This window comes from Vicugna pacos, chromosome 6 (genome assembly GCF_048564905.1).
Source record: "Vicugna pacos chromosome 6, VicPac4, whole genome shotgun sequence".
Classification (NCBI taxonomy): Eukaryota; Metazoa; Chordata; class Mammalia; order Artiodactyla; family Camelidae; genus Vicugna; species Vicugna pacos.
Window position 1 is genome coordinate 91,619,135 of NC_132992.1, and position 21,658 is coordinate 91,640,792.

General features: G+C 58.7%; 1 protein-coding gene across 3 annotated transcripts in view; it reads right to left on the reverse strand.

The window, feature by feature from the left end:
* BEGAIN (brain enriched guanylate kinase associated) overlaps window positions 1-21,658 on the reverse strand; it is a 46,429-nt gene that overhangs the window by 13,196 nt on the left and 11,575 nt on the right. For all 3 annotated transcript variants that reach the window (XM_072963716.1, XM_072963714.1, XM_072963713.1), the window contains exon 2: window positions 15,997-16,025. In XM_072963716.1, the coding sequence (XP_072819817.1) occupies window positions 15,997-16,025 (29 nt within the window). The remainder of the gene's footprint in view (window positions 1-15,996; window positions 16,026-21,658) is intronic.

Genomic DNA, 21,658 nt, shown 5'->3' on the forward strand with positions numbered 1-21,658 from the left:
GGGGCCCTGGGCTGTGAGCTGCACATCAATCACCACCTCCGTGGGCTCCCATTGGCTCATCTATGCCCTTGGTCCTGGTCTCCAGGGCTGATCTGCTTGCCAGACCCAGGACATGGTGAAGAGGGGTGGAGGAGGGGCAAGTGGCTTGGTCTCTGTTCGAACCGGACTTTGGAATTCCAGACCCAGGCCAATGACCCCAGTGCTGCTAAGTGAACAGAGAGCAGGGGCAGGATGGGCCGGTTCCTGTGGGAGTAGCCAGAGACCCAGTCTGCCCTTGGTGGCTGGACTGAGGCCATCAATTCCCAGGGCAGTCCACCTCCCAGCCCTTGCCAGCCAGTCCCCACCCCAGAAGGCCCATCCACAGGGGGCTCCTGGCAGGTGGGTTGTCAGAAGAGTGGAAGGGAGGCTGGGACCCTGGGGGGGTTCAGGGAAGGGGTGGGGCTTGTCTGGAAGCATGGGTAATTGGGGGCATGGCTGGGACTGGACTCAGACTCCGCCTCTGGTCACCTACAAGGCACTGATCACTAACAACCACTCTTATTCTGATGCAAATTATCATTTACAGCCTGTTGCGGGGGAGCACCTATTCCAAGAGATAACACTGGGGCCCAGAGAGGTTAAGCAACTCTCCCAAGATCACACAGCAAGTCTGCGGTCAGGATGAGATCCCCCTGATGCCTGTGATACTGTGCTGGGCACAGGGGAGGAAGGACAAATGACCCTAGGGGCCAGGGGGACATCCTTCCCTGCTCTGCAGTGTCAGCGTGGTTATTGAGGGCAAAGGTGCTCCCTGCCGGGCCAGCAGCTCCCAGCTCTGGTGGGCTATGGTGATGGGGCGGGGCTGAGCTGAAGGAGGGTCTGCCAACCAGCTCCCAGGTGCCAGAAGCCCCCAATCAGGCAGGGCCCCGCGTCCCTGTGGCGCCCCCACGACACAGCCCATCCTTGCACCCGCTTTCTGAGCTCAGGCTCCAGCCCCGGCCCCCACAGTCATGCTCCAGCAACACCAAATTGCTTGTCATTCTTCACATGCTGCAGGCAGCTTCTCATCTTGGTGACTTTGTCCCCGTGTCCCCTCTGCCAGGGTGGCACTCCCTCCCTCCCACTCAGGTTAACTCCTCCCCATCCAGGGCCTGGTAGGGGACCCTGACACCCCAGCCTGCCCCGGCCTGCCCCGGGTGGGGACCAGTTCCTGCTCCCTTGGCAGGGAGCGTTATCGGGGCTGAGTCGCTGTACTGTTCATCGCTGTTCCCAGTTTCCCGCTCCACGTGGGCGCCCCTTGTCCAAAGTGCAGGTCATGAAACCCAGCCAGACCATGCCCCGCCTCTGGGCAAATTCCCCGAGATTCCTCACCCCAAGTCTCTGTCCCCTCAGACCTACCGCTGCCCACCTTCGCCCTGCGCTGGCTCCCCTCCAGCAGGCTGGCCTTCAGGCTGGGCGTGAGTCACCCTGAGCCCCTTCCTTCTCACCTCTGGGCTTTAGTCCTTACTGTCCCCTCTGCCAGGAGCCTTCTCTCTGGACTGTTTCTGGGCCCACCCCTCCTCCTCCCTCAGGCCTCAGCCTCCAGGGACAGCCTGCCTTCCCCTAGCTGTATCTCATTCCAGAGGGGACAATGACTTGGTTCCCTGCCCGCCGTCCCACAGGACCCCCTTCACCAACTGTCCCCCATGCCCAGCGCCATGTCCACACAGAGCCGGTGCCCAGCAGCACGTGTTGCATGAACAGCTGCAGAAACATATGCAGAAGTGGAGCTGATCTTGTCCCGGGGCTGCAAGGTCTGCTGTATTTTTATATCCTCGGGCTGACTTAGGGGTTGGATCAATGGGGGTGGCCAGAAAAGCCCCCAAACCCTCCTTCCTCCCCTGCGGTTCCAGTGAGGAGTGGCGCCCCCGCCCCCACCAGCCTCTCATGTAGCCCCAGCAGCCAACTCCCTGGAACTCGGGCTCGTGGGCACAGGGACTTGCTGCCAGCTCCCAAGGTCAAGAGCAGTGCCTGGCAGAGGCAGAGGCCATGGTCCCAGCCTCCAAGCTACCACCAATGGGCTGCCTTGGCCAAGGTGACCCTGGCCTTGGGACAAGATCTTCACTTCCCCTCTGAGAGCCCCCTTGTGCTCGGTGGCCACCACTTTTCTGTGTCTCAGAACAGTCTCTCTCTATTCAAGTCCCTTGAACTTGATCACTGCCGCGCTGATTCCATCCTCTGTGTCCCCATTGGGAACCCACTCTGGACCTCTCTCGAGGGGCAGTTGGGCATGAATGGTCAACCAACACCTCCAGCACCTGCTGAGGGCCTGCCTAGCCCCAGGTGCCCACACAAACCCACTCATCTGGTCTCAGACTGCTCTGTAAGGGAGGTGTGCCCCACACCCATATTATAGATGAGTAAACTGAGGCCCATGGTGATGCGGTCACACAGCCCTTGCAGGATTCAGCACTGGGCCCGCTGCTCTTCCCTGCACACTGAGATGCCAGACTTCAGTGCAAATCACAGCCCTTTATACTATTCACTGAACCGTCTCCCACACATCGTGACGGCAACGAGGCCCAGCCATTGGGAGGGCAGATCACTGCCAGCTGGATGGAGGCAGAGGCTGGAGCCAAGAAGTTAGCCATCTGTGCAGGGTCAAGGTCAGGGGCATGACACATGACAAATGTCCCACATGACAGCCCTTCCTGCTTCCTGTCGGGCCTGTGAGCATCTCCTTGGAGGAAAACAGTTCTGGGCATCTGGCTGGTACTGCTCTGTGGCTCAGACTTTCCTGCCCAGGCCCCAGGCAGCCCCTTGGCTGACTCTGCAGTGACTTCACCAGCAATACCACATGCCCGGAGATGGGGACTCTGGACGCTGCCACCATGGCACCAGGCTGTTGTGTGACAGTCCCTGAGGACGGTGGTGCATATGTATGTGTGTGCATGTGTGTGTGTGTGTGTGTGTGTGTGTGTGTCTGTGTGTGTACTGGGGAGGGGATTTTCACAGTGCTGGCCTGTGCGTCTGCAGCCAGGAGGACCGGATGGGGGCAGGGACTCCTCAAACTCCAAGTCTACCCAGGTCCTGCTCTCTCCTAGTCTGCTGACCAAGGTCATCCAGGGGAATCATCCCTGCCTCCCTCCCCATCGCCCAGTGACATAGCTGCTCCACTGCTCCTCCTGCCCAGGGGCAGGAGATGGAGATGCTGTAGGAAACGTTTCATCCAGCCTCATCTTAGCAGGTGGCTTCAGCCCTGCTCCCACTGCCCCCTCTCTGTAAGGTAGAACCGTGTGCTGGGAGCTGGCGGCACTGTGGCCTATGAGCCCTCAGTGGGTGGGCAGACCTGGGGTGCTTGGGGACAGGGTAACCTGGGCAGGTGGACAGAGCAGCTGTAGAGTCACCCTTGGGCCTTTGCACATGCTGCCCCTCCTGCTCAGAACATCCCTTTCCTTGCTCTTTGGTTCATTCAATTCACCTCCTCCAAGAAGCCCTCCCTGACCTCCTAGTGGGTCAGAAGCCCTCCTGTCCTAGCTCTACAGTACACGGGGTGCTCTTTGGGTGCAAGAGCTGTGTCTGCTCCTTGTCTTCAGGGCCCCAGTTCTTGGCCGGGCACACAGCAGGGCCTGATGGCCCTGTGCTAGAAGTGCCCTCTGCCAGAGAATCTACCACATTCCCTGCTCCGCTCCCTCCCTCACCCGCACCTAGAAAATGACTTCACACTTTCTCCTCTCTGCTCAACCTCCCAGCACCTCCTCCCCCACCCCTACTCACAGCTGATGACCTCGCTTCCTTTTCCACTGAAAAAACCAAGCCACCCAAAGGAGCTTCCACAGATGCCGCCGCCAGGTCTGCCCACCCACCAGCATCTGCCCGCCTGTTACTACAGACAACCCGCCGGCGGCCCCTCCGCCCGCTCTGGGCAGGGCTCCAGCTAGTCTCCCCTCGCTCCCAAGCCACCTATGTCTCCCTCTCTTCTGGGCCATTTTCTCCAGCATATGTACATGCAGGTATTTCTCCCATACTGAGAACGACCCTCTGCCCACCCTCAGGGTACTGTCCCCATTCCCTGCTCCACAGAAACGCTGTCTGGCTTCGCTCCTGTCCTGCTAGGACCAGTGCCCACCTGGCTCTTTTCCCCTCCATGCTACTGAACCAGCTCTTGCTGGTCCCTTCTCAATCCTCACATGACCTGAGCCCTCGAAGGCCAATGACATGTCCAACCCCTCCTTCCTCCTGCAAACACCACCCTCATCTGGCTGCCCTTCTCAGCCTCCTCTGCGGGTGGTCCTCTCCTTGACCTCCTAATGCCAGTGGGGCCTGGGGATCCGGCCTCCAGCCTCTCTCCTTCCCTGGGGACAGCCAGCCACAAATACCATCACTCTGCTGAGGAGTCTCAAGTTTACGTCTCCCCGACTCCAGGCATACGTACACCCTGCTGCCTCCATCTCTGCTTGGCTGACTCCCAGGCAGCACAGACCTGTGGACGCACCTGTACTCCACTCTGCTGGCCCTCCCCAAACCCGCAGCCTTCCTGTCCCACCCTTTCCAGCCAGACCAGTGCCCCTCCCCAAGCCTGGAGGCATCCGTGACTCCCTTTCTTCCCTCCAATCCTTCCATCCCCTGCTCTGCCTCCAGAATATACCCTTCAGTTCTTCCAGCGCCGCCCGCCACCCTGAGCCTGACTTCTCTCATGGAATTGATGCACAGCCTTCTAACTGGCTTCAGGCTCCTGCCCTCACGTGCTCGGAGCCAGCAGGATCTTATTGAAGGCTGTCCATCCTCTCTCTGCTCAAAATCTCCCCCATAGCCCCTATATCAATCACTAAGGTCAAACCCAAGATGTCTACACTCATTACCTGATAGCAGGTGGCCTCCCTGGGCCTCACCTTCCAGCCACATTCAGCACGGTCTTGCCTCAGGGCCTTTGCACCTGCTTTTCTGCTGCCCGGATCCCTCTCCCAGATGCTTCCTGGCTTCTCTTCTCCCTCACTTAACATTCCAGTACAACTTTCTAGGCGGGCCTTCCCTGAGCGCCACAGGTACCTCTCTCTCCCTTTCCCCTGTGTGTCCTCGGCCTCGCCCCCCAACCCCCACCCCAAGCAGCAGCTCCACAGGACAGGGATTTTTGTCCACCTTGTTTCCTGCTATGTCCTCGGACCCTGCAGTGGAGCCTGGCATGCAGGAGGGCCCAAAAAACATTTGCTGGATGAATGAAAACCACATAGTGAATGCATTTTACAGGTGAGCACACGGAGGCTCAGAGGGAGAACGGGTCACCCCAGGCCAACAGGCTGCAGACCTCCTGACGACCCACCCAGCTCCCCTCTGCGGCGTCCAGAGCTTCGGGCTCCTCCTTGCCCCTCAGGTCGGAGGCTTGAGGGGTTTGTTTTTGTATGTCTGGCTCTGCCAAAAGAAACTGCTCACTGACTTCTGTAAGGTCTGAACCCCCTGAAGTGATCATGAGAGGGTGACATCTGAATTTCAGATCAACAATATTTAGTGTAAGCATGTCCCAAACATGGCAGGAACAGATTTAGACTGAATCAGCACCCAGTTGTTTATCAAAATTGGGCAGCTCAGTAAAGTATAGGATGCCCAGTGAATTTTATTTAAATTTATTTAAATGTATTCAAATCTCCCTGGGCATCCTGTACTTCATCTGGCAACCCGAGTACAGAGGCAGAGGTGACTCCATGAGGAGGGTCCCCCGTACCTGCAGGAGAGGCCATCCATGCCCGTCATGAAGAAGAGCAGGACCATGGCCAGCCATCTGTGCAGGGGACACAGCTTAGGCAAAGGCCAGGAGGTGGGAACATCCTGGCCAGGGCCAGGCTGTCCCCTGGAGATGAGTGTGGCTGGAGCCCAGGCTTGGCTCAGCTGGCAGAAAGCCCTGAGTGTCTGGCCCTGAGTGGTGCCGAGTATTCGGTCCTCCCACTCAGGGCCGCTCCACAGCCAGGAGGACTGGCAGGGGGCTCTGGCCTGGGGCTGTCCCCTGGTGAATGAGCCAGGATGGGGAGCCCTAAGGAGGAGGTTTCCTCAGAGGGGCAAGGTGAGCCAGACAGTCGGTCCCAGGGAGCCTTCAGGGCCCCCATTGTTTGGGGGCCCCTTGAGCACGCCTGCCTGCCCCCTCTTTCCCAGCGCCCAGCCCTGCACGGCTGGTTGTCTATTCTCTTGCCTCCCATTCTAGACTAGGGGCCTGTGGGTGCTGGAGGTTGGGACAGTGCACACTTTGGCCCTGGACCCCTCCCCTGCCCTGAGTCAGTGTTCGGGGGCATCTGTGGGGAGGGTTGGGGGATGGAATGACCAGGGATCGGCCCTACAATCAGTGAGAGCTCCCCACAGGGCCCCCAAATTAACCTCCCAGTGCCTGCCATCCCTGCGCCGGATCCCTGGTGAGAAGGGGCTGCTGTTCAACACTTTGATGATCAGGTTCATTACTGCCCACCTGGAACCCACGCTGGCTTCACTAATTTGACCCCCCCCCCAGCTGGTTCACCACTGCAAACAGACATGGGTGCACATTAATTAGATTGGTGGGCGGGCCTGTTGTTCGGAATTCTGGGGATCATAAAGGTAATCAGGGCTGCGGGAGGCTCACTGATGACCCTGGACTGCGGGGCAGAGGGCAGCCTGCCCCAACCCAGTGCTCCCTACATGCCCCAGGGCCCCTCCGGGACGCCCTGGGTCCCTGGTCTCTCTGCCCCCACGTCCCCACCTCCTCCGCACCTCTCCACACCCACAGGGGACAGTCTCGAGGGCCAGACCGAGTCTGGGAGAAAAGGGCTGGAGACATCACGGTGGATTTCAGCATCAGACAGTGACTGCAATAAGGCTCTGAGGCCGAGGAAGGAAGCTGCCTTTCTGGGCCTCAGCTTCCCCAGCTGTAACCAAAGCCCGAAGGGACACTGTGACTATCAACTCCTTCTGGAAGCTTCCCCTGAGCCCACCCCTTTCAATCACCCAGTAAGACCTACTGCGTGCCCTTGACAGTTTCCTCACTAAAGCCTCATCCAAGGCCTGGCAGGGAGGGGGATGATGCCTGTTGTGCAGATGAAGGAATTGTGGCCCGGGGGGCGAGGGCCTTTCCCGAGGGCACCCAGCTGGTGAGCATAGGAGCCAGGATAGAACGCCCCCCAGGGCAGCCCCTCTGAATGTCACCACTGGTCACCCAGCCCTCGCCCCCCGGCCAGGACACAGAGGCCAAACACCCACCCCGGCAGAGCACCCCCATGCTGTCAGCCACGAGGGCTGAGGAACCCAGATTACCTGGTCCTGCTGCATTCACCCAACAAACATCTCGGGTATCCCCAAATCTGCCCCATCTCCATCTTCCCCACCTCAGGTATCTTCCCCATCTCGGGTGTCCCCAAACCTGCCCCATTTCCATCTTCCCCATCTCAGGTAGCTCCATCGCTCAGGACAGACACCTGGGCCTTGCTCCAGACACCAACGGCAACATCTCTGGAGCCTCAGTGGGCCTGTCAAGGGACAGGGGTGATGCGGCAACTCTCAGGCTGTCACGAAGGTGGAGTGAGAAAGTGCAGGATGGGGCCGGGTGCCGTGCCCAGTGTGGAGTAGAGGTCCAGATCTCAAAGTCAGGGCTGGTTTTCTGCCTGTGGTTAATGGGGGTGAGGCAGAGTGCTGAGAAACAGGCACACGGCACATCCTTGCTCTAAAATCCCCAGCCACCACAGGGACTGGTGATGCACCCTCCCTGGGAAAAATGCAGGCAGTCTCGGGTGCAGCAGAACTGGCCCCCGCACTCTGAAGTGCTCTCTCAGTCCGAACTCAATCTAGGACTGCCAGTCACACCCCAACGCCCCACCTTACCAGGTCCTCTCCTTCCCAATGCAAATAATGCCACCTGCTCCACAGTTGGAGAAACAGGGCCTGAACAAAAATGAGAGCATCTGAGAGAGGGGCAGGCAGTTAACAGCCAGAACCATCCCACACAGCACTGGCCATGCTGCCAAGCTCCACGTTCATGAGTTCATTCTCAAAACAACCTGCTAAGTTAGGTGCTCTTATTATTATCTGCATTTTGTAGATGTAGAAACTGAGGATCAGAGAGGCTCAGAAACTTGCCCAAGTCCACCCAGCTAGTAACTGGCAGACTAAGACTCAAATCCAGGTAAGTCTACCTTTTTAACCACATACTTCATCAGGGAGGCTTTGCAGAGGAGTAGGGGACGCAGACGGGCTGTGGGAACAGGAGACTGGAGAGTGGGAGAGAAGAAGCTAAGAGAGAACAGCCCATTTGGAGGGTCCCTCTAGAATGCCCTGGCTCCCAAAGGGAGAAATCAAAGCCAGGCAGTCATTCACAGCTTAGTGAGAATTAGTCCGTAAGACTTCCTCCACCAGGATCAGGTTTAGAAGTGAGGCAGAGAGCCTTGATGGATCACACTCAGGGAGGGGCTGGGCCTGCTGGGGCAGTGGATGGGGTGGAGGAGGCAAGAAGTGGAGAGTAGGAAGTCTGGAGGGAAAGGGACAGGAGATACAACAGCCTGATGGAGGCATTAGGTAGATTCAAGCAGGTAACCGGCTCCACCCCTAAGACACCTCTTCTTGATTTGGCAGGTCCCAGGCCACAATGCCAGCCAATGTCCCGACCCTGGACAAGCACCTACTGCATGCCCACTCTGGCTGGGGGACTGGGGTATCCTTCGGGGCAGGGGACCTGCCAGAGCAGGTGTGCCGCAGGGGTTTGCCAAATAAAAGGGGGCACCCCAGAGCCACAGGTGAGAGATCATCCTGTGCACCCCAAGCCCACTCCTCCCCACAGCTGCCCCCATCTCAGGTGACAGCAAGTCCATCCTTTCTGCCACTCTGGTGGGCCTCCTTGTGGATGCCCCCTTTCCCTCACACCGTATGTCCAACCCCTCAGGAGACCCTGTCTGCTCTCCTAATGCATCAGAATCCGACCTCCCCTGCCCACCCTCGTCGCCTCCGCCTGGTCTGAGCTGCCATCATCTCTCCCTCCCTCAGACCCTGCTGTCCAGGCCTCCCAGCTTTGCCCTGCTCCACTGCCTCATCCCAGCGCAGTAGGGACCCGACCCTGGCACAAATCCGCTCACAGGGTGAGTGACCCCAACTCACCCTGAGGACAGGGGACCCCTCTTCTCCTGGCCTCCTAATCACTGCTCAGCCACTCTGGCCTCGCATTGTTTCTTACAGGTCAGCTTCCTCCTCTGCACCTTTGCACCTTTGCACCTTCTGTTCCCTCTGCCTGGAGTTCTCTTCTCCAAACATCAGTGTGCTGTCCACCTTGCCAGCTCAGGGCTTCCCCCAGGGACCACTGTCTCAGGAGGCCTTCCCAGGTTGTGCTGCGGAGAATGACAGCCCCACCTCCACCCGACATCGCCCCCCCTGCCCTCCTGGGGTGTGTGTGTGTGTGTGTGTGTGTGTGTCTCCCCATAGTACTGGTCACTGTGATATTTATTTATTTTTAAAAGTTTTCTGTCTCTCCTAACTAAAAGATATTTTTGGTCACTGCTCTACCCCAGTGCCTACAGCAGCCTCTGGCAAATAGTGGGTGCTTGATAAATATTTATCAAATCTGTGATCGAAAAACAAATTCAGTCCACAGTGACGACCCCCGAGGGGCAAGATGCAGAGACTCCCAGGTGAGAGAAGGAGGCCCCAAGGGGAAGGCGAGGCATCATGGAAGGAGCAGCTGTGCCCAGGGCTCAGGTGGCCACACAAGGGCTTTGGGTCTTCTGAAGGGTCACTGGGGTCTGTGGGACTCAGAGGTGCACCCTCAGCTCTGGATTTCAGGAAGGACCCTGGTGTGGCCCTGAGGAGGGACACTGGAAGGCGGCAGGAGGTCTGCATGTCCGGGCATCCATGGGCCATTGGGCTGCAAATTTTGGCCCAAACACAGAGAGGCCTCCTGTCATGAGCCAGTGTCCAGCTGCTCTCGGAGGCTGTGGCAGTCCTGGCCCCAGGGACCAGATAAGACACTTTATGCCTCTGGCCTCCGTTTCCCCAAGCCCCTCCAGCTCCGTGATCCCTCCTGGCTAGGGGCCGGGAGCCTGAGAAGGGCAGAGCTCAGCTACCATGTGAGGAAGTGTCCCTCCTGCCCGAGGGTCTTTGCCCCTGTCAGACTCCCTGCCAGGAACACCCTTACCCGACTCCTCCTCATCTCAGTCCAAGCATCTCCCTCTCAGGAAGGGCTCCCCCAAGTCCTGTTGAGGCCAAATCCATCCACTGGAGGCTCTCACAGCTCTGAGGGCCTCTCAGTGTGTGGCTTTTTAAAAATAACTTAAAATATCCACTTCTCCCCAAGGGCCAAGGGAGTAGGGAGGCGGGCACAAGTGTTCCCCAACACTCCTCTTTTGCAGGGGAAGAGTGGACAGCCCCCCCTTTAGGGCATCATGAAATGTGGGAGTAGCTGTTCCCCATCCTCCTTCCTCACTGCTCACAGTTCAGCCTCATGCAAAAGCATTTACTGAGCATCTACTATGTGACAGTCCTAAGTGCTGGGGATCAGCAGTGAGCTGCTCTTCTCGAAGGAAAACAGATAGTAAATGAGACAAATAATAAAACAAATTGAGAGTCAGGTGGGGACCAGGGAGGTGGAAAATCAAGACAGGGAAGGAGGAGGGTTGGGGAGGGGCTATAATTGTAAAAGGAGAGTGGTCAGGACCCCCTACCCTAGGGATGACATTTGAGAAAGATGTGAAAGGAGGGGAGGCAGGGAGTTATGTGGGTATCTGAGGAAGAACATTCCAGGCGGAGGGAAAGGCACATGCAAAGGCCCTGGGGCAGAGCCTGTCTGATGTACTTGAGGAACAGCAGGGAGTCCTGGTGGCTAGAAAGGAGTGGGCAGGGGACTCTTTGGAGATGAGGTCAGTGTGATCTGACATCTACGAGATGACCCGACAACCGTCTGTCTCTACTTCCAGGACGTCGGCCTGGTACTTCCCCACAGTGTCTCCAGCATGGAGACCAGCGTCTGGCGTGAGCAGCACTGCAACAGACATTGGTGATACGAATGGATCAGACAGGCATTAGTGATATGAATGAATCAAACAGACACTGGTGATACGAATAAATCAATTGGTGGACCAGAACATTTAAGTGTCTGTGTGCAAAGAAAAACAGAACAAAACAAAAACCCCAAACCAAGACAAAAACCAAAACCACAAAAACAAACAAAACTCACGAAAGCCCATATAACCCCCAAAACAAAACAAAACAGAAAAACACACAAAAATTTAAAACAGAAAACACTAAAAGCCCCCCAAAAACAAAAAAACAAAAAAATTAAAAACAAAAAAAGACAAAAAAACCCCCAAAAACAAAAAACCTGAAAAAACAAAAACAAAAGCAAATCAAAAACCCCAAAGAACAACGGAAAGGAGCCCAACCTCAAAACCACACACACAAAAATCACTTTCAATAGCTTCATGACATCAGAAGGGTTTCTTAAACAAGACACAAAAAGCTTTAATCAGAAAGTAAAAGCCTACAACATTCAAGAGAAATTCAACAGAATTAAAATCAAGAACTTCTGTTCATCAGAGGACCATTGAAAGAGGAAGAAGTAAGCAGCCAGCGGGAGGTGCATTTGCCACACATGTGACTGACGAGGGCTCTCTGAAGAGCTCCAAATCAATATGACAATTTGATGGAAAAACACACAGAAGTCACAAACGAGGAAGCCCAAACGGGCAGTAATCCAGGGAAGTGCAATTAACGCCACCTCCAGGAGCAGCTCCCTGCCTGCGGCCTGACAGAGCTTTGGGGGTGGGGTGGGGTGGGGGGGGGGTGCTGCGGAGACACAGGAAGTCCCGAGTCCCACAGGGAGGGTGTGGCCTCATTGCCTACAGCTGGTCGGGCGTGAGCGTCCCGGCCCCGGCAGTGCTGCTCCGGGGGACCCCCGGGAGTGCCACGCGTGTCCCCTAGAACTTGGGCAGGGCCAGTCAGGGCAGCTTCACTCACAGTGGTCCAGGCTGGAAGCCGCCCGGACGTCCATCAGTGAATAAACAGACTGCAGTGACTTGGCTCACAGACGCCTCTTCCCAAGACGGCCAGCAATGGGCAGCTCCACGCTCGGCCCGCTAAGGATGCCTCTCGAAAACAAGATGTTTTGCTGAAGAAAAAGCCAAGCTGAAAATCACAGGCTAAAAGATATCATGTACGTGGAGCTGCGGACCCGGCAAAATGAAACGGAGTCAGTTAGGGAAGCTCCCGGGCAGCCAAACGTGAAGAAAACAAGCAACCGTTTCTCGGAAAAGCGGGATCCTGGAGCCCTCCAGGGAGCCGGTGGGGGCTGGTTAGGAAGGGTCTTGGGGGTGGGGGGACCGGGGGAGCCGGCAGGATTCATCTTCTTGACCTGGGTGGTGGTCGTCCTAAATTTAATCTCTAGAACGGCACAGATATTTATTACTTTTTCTACATGCCTATCACAGTTCACAACTTTGAAAAATCATATTGTGGGGGGAGGGGTGGACTCGGAACAGGAATAGCTCTGGGTTTCACGGGCATCTTCTGTGTCCCAGGTGCCATACAAGGCAACTGACCCACTTTGCTATACGACGGAGGAGGGGACTGAGGCTCACACAGAGGAAGTGGCTCGCCGAAAGGCACGCAGCCGACAAAGTGGCCGCGGCGGGAGCGAAGGCGGGAGGACCCCATGCAGAGGAAGGCGGCAGAGGGGATTAACTTGGGGCTTAGCGGGCGCAGCGGCTCCGCTCACGGAGAGCCGCCCGGGAATCGCTAATATCTGCAAATATTTGAGTGTCACCGGAAGAGTTTTTCAAGCAGTCAGAGGCAGGGCAGCTGAGTGAGTGAAGGGCAGGGGGCACACATTAAGCCAGAGCAGAGGTGGCCAGACTTGGGGGAGCCTTATGGCAGGCCAGTCCCTGGCAGGCATCGGGGCTGGAGATATCAAGGGGGTCAGACCCAGACTCCACTCTCAGGGGCTTCCATCTGGGCGGGGAGGACAGGGGACACACCCACTGCCTCCACCGCCGCTCCAGCTCCTCACTCTGAACACATCCTTGCTTCCTCAGACCCCCCCAGGACTTTGCACCTCTTGGAAGGCTTGTCTTGTCTGTCTTCCATGCAAACTCCTATTCATCTTTCAAGCCTTAGCTCAAATGTCCCTGCTTCCAGGAAGCCCTCCCTGAATCCCCAGTCCAGAATGTCCAACCTGGGATCCCTGGGAGGGTGTGGTAATGGGCTCGTGTCCCTGTTCTGGAGGGCTGGCCTCTCTCAGCACCAGTACAGGACCTGGTACACAGAGTGGGAATGAGGCCACTTAGGGGTGAGGGACAAGAGGGTCACAGCAGCCAGACAGAAAAGATGACAGGGAGGACAACTAGTTTGTCATGTGGACAAGAAGGTGAGTGGAAGGGCATTTGGAGCAGAAGGAACAGTATGGGCAAAGGCAGAGAGGCGTGATGGTGACAGCTAGTTTGGGACTCAGAAGTGGGGCTGCAGTATGGGGTGGGTGGCGAGGAGAGGGACTCAGGCAGAGGGGCTAGGGCAGGGCGAGCCCCAGCTTGTATCTGCCCACAAAGGGAGCCACTGAGGGTCACAGTGACACAGTCCTTTTGTTCATTCAACAAATATTTACTGGACCCTCCCATGAGCTGAGTGTGGTTCTGGGTACTGGATGTGTGTGTGTGTTGGGGGGAGAGACAAGTATTGGATGGGGCAAAGGGCCTGCCCTCTTGGAGATCAGTTCAGAGCCTTAGGCCCAGCTTGCACTGTAGACCTAGGGGCGGGACAGGAGGTGGGACCTGGGCACAGGGCCATTCCTCTGGGCACCCCACGACCCCTTCACTTGGACCATAGATGAATCTTCTTCTGCCTGGAAACCCATGGTCATGCAGCTTGGATGCCCCAGAGTGAACATGTCCCAGGACCCCTGCTGTGGGCCAGGTCCCAGGTGAAGCCTGTCACCCACAGTAGCTCACGTCATCCTCCCAACAGTCCTGGAAGGTAGGGATGGTTAGGACACCCACTTTACAGATGGGGAAACTGAGGCCCAGAGAGGGTCAGGGCTTTGCCAGAGACGGGGTCCGTGGGCCCTACAACCTGTGACCTACTCTGTGGGTGGCCATGCTCAGCAACTTCTCCTTCACCCTTCAGGGACTCTTGGTCCTGGACCCCGGGCATGAAATTTGGGGCAGAACCCTGCAGGGGCAACATCAGCACTGGCTGGGAAGAAATGGTCCAGAAAGGCCCTCAAGGCCTCCCTGAAAACACTAATGGGGCGAGAGGGAGAGGAGGGCAGGACAGTCCCCAGTTCTAGGAGGCTATTCGGGGTCCTGGCCACATGGGGATGCCCCGTTCCCACCAGCTCCAGAACTCTGCTTCTGTTGAGAGTCTGTGTGGCTCAGTGCAGCCCAGAAGGCTGGGCCCTGGCCACTGCCACCAGCCTTCAGGATTCAGCTCAGGGAAGCCCTCAGCCCACCCAGCAAAGAGATGCTTGGTGCCCTCAGCAGCTAGGGCAGGGGATTTGCCCACCTGGCTCACCTGTCCACCCATGCTCCTAACCAGGCTGGGCCATATCTCTGTCCCTACTGCCTAGAGCACAGGGACAGGGGCTCAAGAGCCTTGGCTGGGCATGGAGAGAGAGGGAAACAGAGCCATAGAGGGGACCTCCCCCTCCAGGCTGGCCTCAGGGTGTCACATGAATGCTACCTTGTTTTTCAAGTCCCAGTTGAGTTAAGTAGTGACCCCTCCCCATTCTGGTGGGGGTACTGGTGAGATGATAGCCGATAGGGGTATCAGGGAGGGTCCTGGCCCAGGGTCAGAGGCCTGGATTCAGGCCTGAGCTCATTTCTGTGGCCAGAGGCTGGGCTGCCTCTCCCTGGGCCTCATCATCACCTGGACATTGACCTTGACCTTGATACGGTAGGCCTGGCTGAAGGACATCTGGTTTTGGGTCTGAGCTCCCAAGACAAATGGGTTCTGGCCCCTTGGGACCCACAAGGGGGGGCTGCACTCCAGCTCAGTGGCCAGAAGGTGGCCCTGCTCTCATGTCCAGTCTGGGGCCTCAGTGTGAGCCCACCTGTCCCCAAGTTCCCACCTGGGCATTCCCAAGTGACTCACCCACAGCACTGAGGGTCACTTGGGAAGGTCCAGGGCCCTTCTCCCCTCGACCTAGGTATCTGCCCTGGAAGAAACTGGGCTCTGCTGGGTGCAGGCCTCTTGGGGAATGGGTGCACCTAGCTTTCTCCCCACCGATGCTGATTCTGGCCTTGGGAGGGGCAAGACGTGGAGGGAGGAGGCCTAGAGACCCACCAGAAGGGGGTCAATAGTCCTGAAACCTAGCTGCCAGCGCTGGGCCTTGTGCCCACTCAACACCTTGGCTCAGACTCCGGAAGGAAAACACAGGAGAGGTGTTCCCAAAGTGGGGGTCAGGGTGGCCAAGGGAAGTCGTGAATATTCAAATCCACTGATGGCGGGCCTGCCGCGTGTAGTGAGCCCCGGGGAGTTCACTAAGGCTCAAAGTTTAGTACCTGGAGAGACGCCGAAGGGGACACTCCCCAGACGCCGTCGCGGGATTTCCCCCAAAATGGCTCCAAGACGCGACTGCCACGGCTAGCCTCGAGGACTCCATCCCCCACCCCCGCCACCACGGGGGGGGGGGAAACTTAAAAGCTCAGAACCAGGCAGCTGTCAGCTGAGGGGTGAGGGGACCGGCCGGCGCGGGGGACCGGTGCGAAACAGCAGGACCAGAAACCCCGAGGGTCCCTGGGGACAATCGAGAGTCCAGGGCAGGGCACTGGGGATCGCGGAGGCCCGCGCGCCGGCCGGCCTGGCCCTGGTGGCGCTCGCCCACCCTCAGCCGCAGTGGCCCCGGCCCGGCCGAGGACCCCCGCGCGCGCGGGGCTCCCCACTGTCTCTCCGAGCGCACACACGCACCACACACAGGCACACCGGCCCGGGCCAGCCCCGCTAGGTGGCTGCGGGCTGTAGATGCGCTCGGGCACAGCTTTCTTCCCTCTTCTTCCCCAGCGCCCCCATCCCCGACCCTGGCCCCGGGAGCCGCGGCACGGAAGACGCTCCACTCACCTGAGTTTCTCCATGTCTGCGGCAGAGGCCTGCGAGAAACCAAACGAGAGGGTCAGCAGGCAGGAGGCGTGCGCTCCGCGGTCGCGCCGGGCTGAGCCGGGCACAGCGGGCACAGGCGGGCGCGGCGGCGGGGCACCCCCTGCGCGGCTCGGTTGTTGCAAAGTCCGCCCCGCGCGCCCCCAGCCCACACTGGCCGGCCGCGGTGCCTGGGACTCAGTGGGTGCGCGGGGCCTCAGCTGAGTAACAGGTGAGCCTGCCCGGGCCGCCGCGCACCGAGTTACGCCCCCCGGGGAGAGGAAGGGGCTAGCCTGAGGACTCGGGACTGCGCTGCCCGGGGCGATCCCAGTCTCGCCTGCCCGAAAGAGAGGGCACCCGGCTCGGCCGCGTTAACTCCGGCGGCCTCGGCCCCCGCTGCTCCCCCCACCGCCCCACCCCGCCCGTTAACCCTTGCAGCCCCGCGCTCCCTCCGGGAGGAAGCCAAGCCCGGAATTGCAGAGTCTCCGAGTCGGAGAATGTTCGAAGCGGGCAATTGGGGGCCGTATGGGAGTGCAAAACCTGACAACGCACACGATCCGAGGGGGAGAGCACTCGGGACCTCAGACTCCTCAGTCAGGGACCCTGCTGCCCTCAGCTTCTGGGGTCCGGGCCTGTCTCGCCCCTCCCGGGCCCGAGGGATTAACCCTTGCGCCACCGGCTCGCCGGCGGGGCTCCCCGCCGGGCTTGCGCAGACCCAACTGCGCGCGGCTTTGAGACCCTCCCCGCCCAGCCCCGCACAGCGGAGCAGCCCCTCTGCGGGCCGGGCGGGGGGCCCACCCGCTGCCGTTAACCCTGCGGGCGCCGGCGAACGACCCGGACTGCGAGCGGCCCGGGCGGGACCGCACTTCCTGCGCGGAGCGGGGGGCGCAGGGAGGGCTCTCCATCGCTCGGGAGAGGCCGCTCCCGGGGGCTTTTCCCGTCTTTCCGTGCCATGCCCCGCATTAAAGGGGGACAGGGGACTGAGCCTAGGGACCATGCGACACACCTGGGAAGACTGATGACTGCCCATCCCGGCCCCTCGCGCCGGGCGCCGCCGCCGCGTCCGCCGGGAGCGCGCTCCGCTCCGGTCCGGGCCCCACGCCGCCTCCCCCACCGCCCCGCCGGGCGAGGGCGCAGCCCGGCCGCCAGCGCCGAGCTGGAAGGCCCGGCCGAGGGGCCTCCGTCAGGCTCGGCCACCAACCCCGGGTGCTCCGGCAGACCCTCCCGGGACTCCCCTGGCCTCAGTTTCCTCACCTGCACGCTGGGGTTGGGGGCAGGGGGAGCAAGACGAGGAGCTCTGCTGCCCTTCTGCATCGCGGACTGCGGAGGGGCTGGGGTGCGGGAAGGAATTTCAGAAGACAGGATCCCCAAGGCGTCTGGATTGGCAGCCAGACACAATCCCCGACGCTCGAAAAGTTGTCGGAGACCACGAGCCCAGACCCCTCTATATACCCTCCTCCCACAAGACAAAGAGCTGGCCGATTGGCCAACACCTCCCCGACGCCCCCTATGTACCCAGGCCCACCTTTCCCAGGTTCCCATCACCGGGCTCAGCACACTAGATCCCAGCATACAGCAGGCGCTCAATAAACACGGACAGTGCATGCTTGAATCCTACACCTCTGCGGCGTGTCTTTCCCTGCCTCTTTCCTTCTGGCTGTGAGTTCCGGGCAGGAACCCTGTCCCTTCACCAGGGCACCCCCAGCACCCAGCAGGCCTGGCCTCCACCCCGCCAACGCAGGGTGGGAGGAGCCCTGCGTTCGGAGGGTCAGCCCCAACCCCAAAAGTCCAAGTGTTCCATCATCCACCCACGGTTCCTCGCTCATTTATTAGCTCTGGGTTCAGTTCTTGGGGTGGGGAGGTGGCAGCAAATGAGGTGAGCCCTGCCCTCCAGGGGCTAATGGTTGAGAAATGAAACCGCGGCTCCTGTCCTGGGAGTCCACCCTCAGCAGAAGGACAGAGATAATAATGACACCACCACCCGGCAGCCCTGTGCGCTCATAGCTGTCCAACTGCTCCTCAGGGCAGCGACACCGGCGAGGCTGTCACTCCCATTTTACAGATGAGGAGAGCAAAGCTCAGAGAGAGAGCCCAGCTGGGCCTGGACCCCATTCCGCAAAGATCTTCCTGCCCAAAGGCTGGGGACACCCCTCATATGTCTCCAGTTGCCTCAGTCACTCACAGTGAATGACCTGTCAGGGAGTTTGTCTAAAATTAATAAGGATGTATTAATATTTAATTATAAAAATTTAGCATTAATTATTTATATTGAATGTTTCAGCTCTTCTAAAAGTTCTGTCTGGGAATTTCTCCCCCAAGAAGGGACTCTAGAAGAGGCTGCTGAGTTGCCCTTATGGCAGGGGATAGGGATGGGGCGAGGCAGAAGGCTGACAAAGAACAGGAGGGGATCTAGTCCCAGTACCTCAGCAACCTCTCCCTTCACTCGGTTGAAGCCTGGCTCTGATCCTATTGTGATGTCTCAAATTCTCCCCAGACCCAGTGCCTGTGTGGTAACCATTGCCTTCACCCTTAAAGGCTGCCTCCTCCAGGCAGCCCTCCATAGAGACCCAGTGGAGTTGTTCGGTTTGGCCTCCACACCAGGTGTGTGCTCCTTGGAGCAGGGGCTGTGTCTTTCCCAGCTGTGTCCCGGGGTTATCCAACACCTCACCTGGGGGTGGGAGTTGTGCGCGAAGCTCTGGGTGCACGTGCAAAGAGCAGTCACAGCTGTGTGTGGTGGGCCCTGTGGGGAGGGGCTGTGCCTTTGGCAATGGTCTTGGTGTTGGGGCAGAGCCCCACATTCAGGTGTTGACTCTGCAATCCATAACCACAAGATCTGGGGATGTTCCTGAGATGCCCCTCTTTTGGATGAGGGTACCCAGGCCAGAGCATGAAGTGGGCTTGCTCAGAGTCACCTGAGGCTAGCAGGGGACTGCCTGGTGGGCTGGGCAGTGGAGAATGGGGGCACTGCCTGGGTCTCAGGCCAGAGGAGGTGCCTCCATTATAGGAAGCAGGCAGGGGCAGGTGGGGACCAAGGCTGTGAGAGACCTGTGAGAAGTCCAGCGTCCCTGGTGTGAAGTGAAGGGGCAGGAAACACCACCAGGACCCCTCTGGCCCCTCCAGGGGACTTCAGGCAAGGGGGTCCCAGTGCTCTCCTGGTACAGGTGGGCACTTGGGTGCTCTTAGACAGACAGTCCATCCCTGCCCTGGGCACTGTTGCTCCAGTTTACCCCACACTCACAGCCCCACGCCTATTCCTGCAGCATACCCGTGACCTTGTCACTGTCGGCACCAAACTCTTCCCTTGTTCACTCTGGGTGGTCCAGCCCAGTGACCATCTGTGTTTCCCAACATCAGACAAGTCCTACTTGTTGGACAAACTGGGCTGTACATGCTTCCCTGCTGACCACCACAGCCCTGCCACCTCCCTCCTGCCGCCTTTCCCTATTCCTGGAGAGACTCGGAGCTTCCAGAAGCGTGGAGGTTTGGGGCCAGTCTCTCAAGCTGCCATCCTCCCAGTGGCACCTGGGCACAGTGACTGATGCACTCAAGGGGCAATGAGGGAGGCAACTGTGCCACCAGAAAAGCCTCAGTGGGGAGTTGGTAAATATTGACTTGCCCCTGAGTAACCATCTGACCACACCCCCATCACCTGCCCTTCACCGGGCACACACTGGCCACGGTGGCCACTTTGCTGGTCCCAAGCTCACCCAGCTCACTCCTGCCTCAGGGCCTTTGCATATCTTCCCTCTGCCTGGATTTTTACAGGGCTGGTGCTTCTTTCTCTGAGCACTCATTTAAGGAGCCTCTCTTTCCCACCAAATGATTTCTCATCACATCCTATCTCTTTGGACTCATTCTCTTTGGTCATTTGCCTGCCCTCGCCCTGCCCCTTCCCCTGCCCCTGCCCCTGCATCACAAACAACAGCCCTGACAGCAGGGCCCCTCCGCTTCAGGCACGGTGTCTCTATCCCTGCGGCCTAGCACAGAGGCCTCCAATGAGCCGAATGCCTGCATGAATGCAGTTGCTCTGAATCCCCAGCCAGTGGCATCTGCTCTCCACCTGGAGCAGCCTTTGGTCTGCTCTCACAGCCCCTACCATTCGCACACCACCCCACGCCCCTCCCTCAAGCCCACCCCCATCTTGGGGGCACCTGACACCACGTGGTACCCGCACAGCACACAGGGACCCCCTCTGCTGGTGTGCGTCAGTCCTGCTCTGGCCCCCACGAGCGGGTGTGTGAATCCTCTACTGGACCATCTGACCTGGTGGTATCGCTGCCCCTTCCCCTCCAGATCCTCCAGTTCCCAAAACTGCTGAGAGAAGGAAGGCCAGTTCAGTCAGGGAGAGGCCTGCTGGGTGCTGAGGTCCCCGCTCTGCCTCTGACTCGTCCCTGGGTCCTGGGCCCCTCTCTGCGCTCCCTCGGGGCCTGTGCTCCGTCCCCTGGGCCCTCCTTAGATCTACTCTGGGCTTCAGTTTCCTCCTTACCCTGCTCCCCTACTCTCTTCTTAAGGAGACAAAACAAACCGAAGAGTATGGAGGGCAGAGATGGGGGTCAGGGAACAAATCCCAGATGTGGCCAATACAAGGGCTACCCTCTCCAACTGATGGTGACTTGGGCCTCCTCTGCACCTGTGTGACCTCAGGCAAAACTCTCAACCTCTCTGAGCTCAATCCCTCATTCAGAGAAGATGGAAAATCTTCAAAGGATATTCTGGGTGACAAGGTTGCCACATGCATGTAAGGGACTGTCTTGGGGACAGGGCTGCAGCCACTCCTGAGAGCCAGCCTTTTAACGTAATCATTCATGTTGGACTCTCTTTGAAGATGTTTTGCATCACTCCTTGCCTTCTTGCATTCATTCAACAAACATTTACTGTGCAGTGCTCTAAGGGACCCAGCAGTGAACAAGCTAGAGGAAATTTTCTGCTCTCACGGTGCTGGGATTTTCACGCAGGGAAGCAGATGACCCAGGACATCAGTGCAGCACACCTCCCGCGCCGGGTTTGGGGAGCGCCTGGCCACCAGTGGGGAACGGAGACCGAGCTGGGGGCCTTGTGGGCCATTGCCAGGACTTTGGCTTCTATCTTGAGTAGGTTGGAAGCCCCTGCAGAGCTGAACAGAAGATTGTCCTGAGGCTGCCTGCAGAGGGCACACCGAGGGCTGAGTGCGGGGACCAAGGAGTCCAGCCAGGCACTCAAGTGGGGACCAGGGTGGAGGCACTCAGATGCCCCGACAGAATAGAGGTGGGTGTGAAAGAGTCACCAAAGATGAGGTCACATGTTTTGGCCTGAGTAGCTGGAAGAGGGGTGGGGAGGAGACCAAAGTGCAGGTCCAGAGGTGTCTACCAGACATCCCAGTGGGGACATTGACAAGGGGGTAGGGACATGGGTTTGGAGTTCAGAGTATGGTCCAGGAGGTGTGAATCTGGGAGTGGTCAGCATGGAGACAACACTCAAGCTCTGACACTGGATGAGGTCCCCAATGGAGTGAGTACAGGTGGGGAAGAGGAGGGGGCTCTACTCGGTGAGGGTTCAGGGTGGGGGCGGAGCCAGCCCAGGAGACTGATAAGGGGGTGGGGTGGGTAGGAGCAGAGGTGGGGTGTCACAGACTGCTTCATGGGTGAGAAGCTGGCCTTGTGTCCCTCAG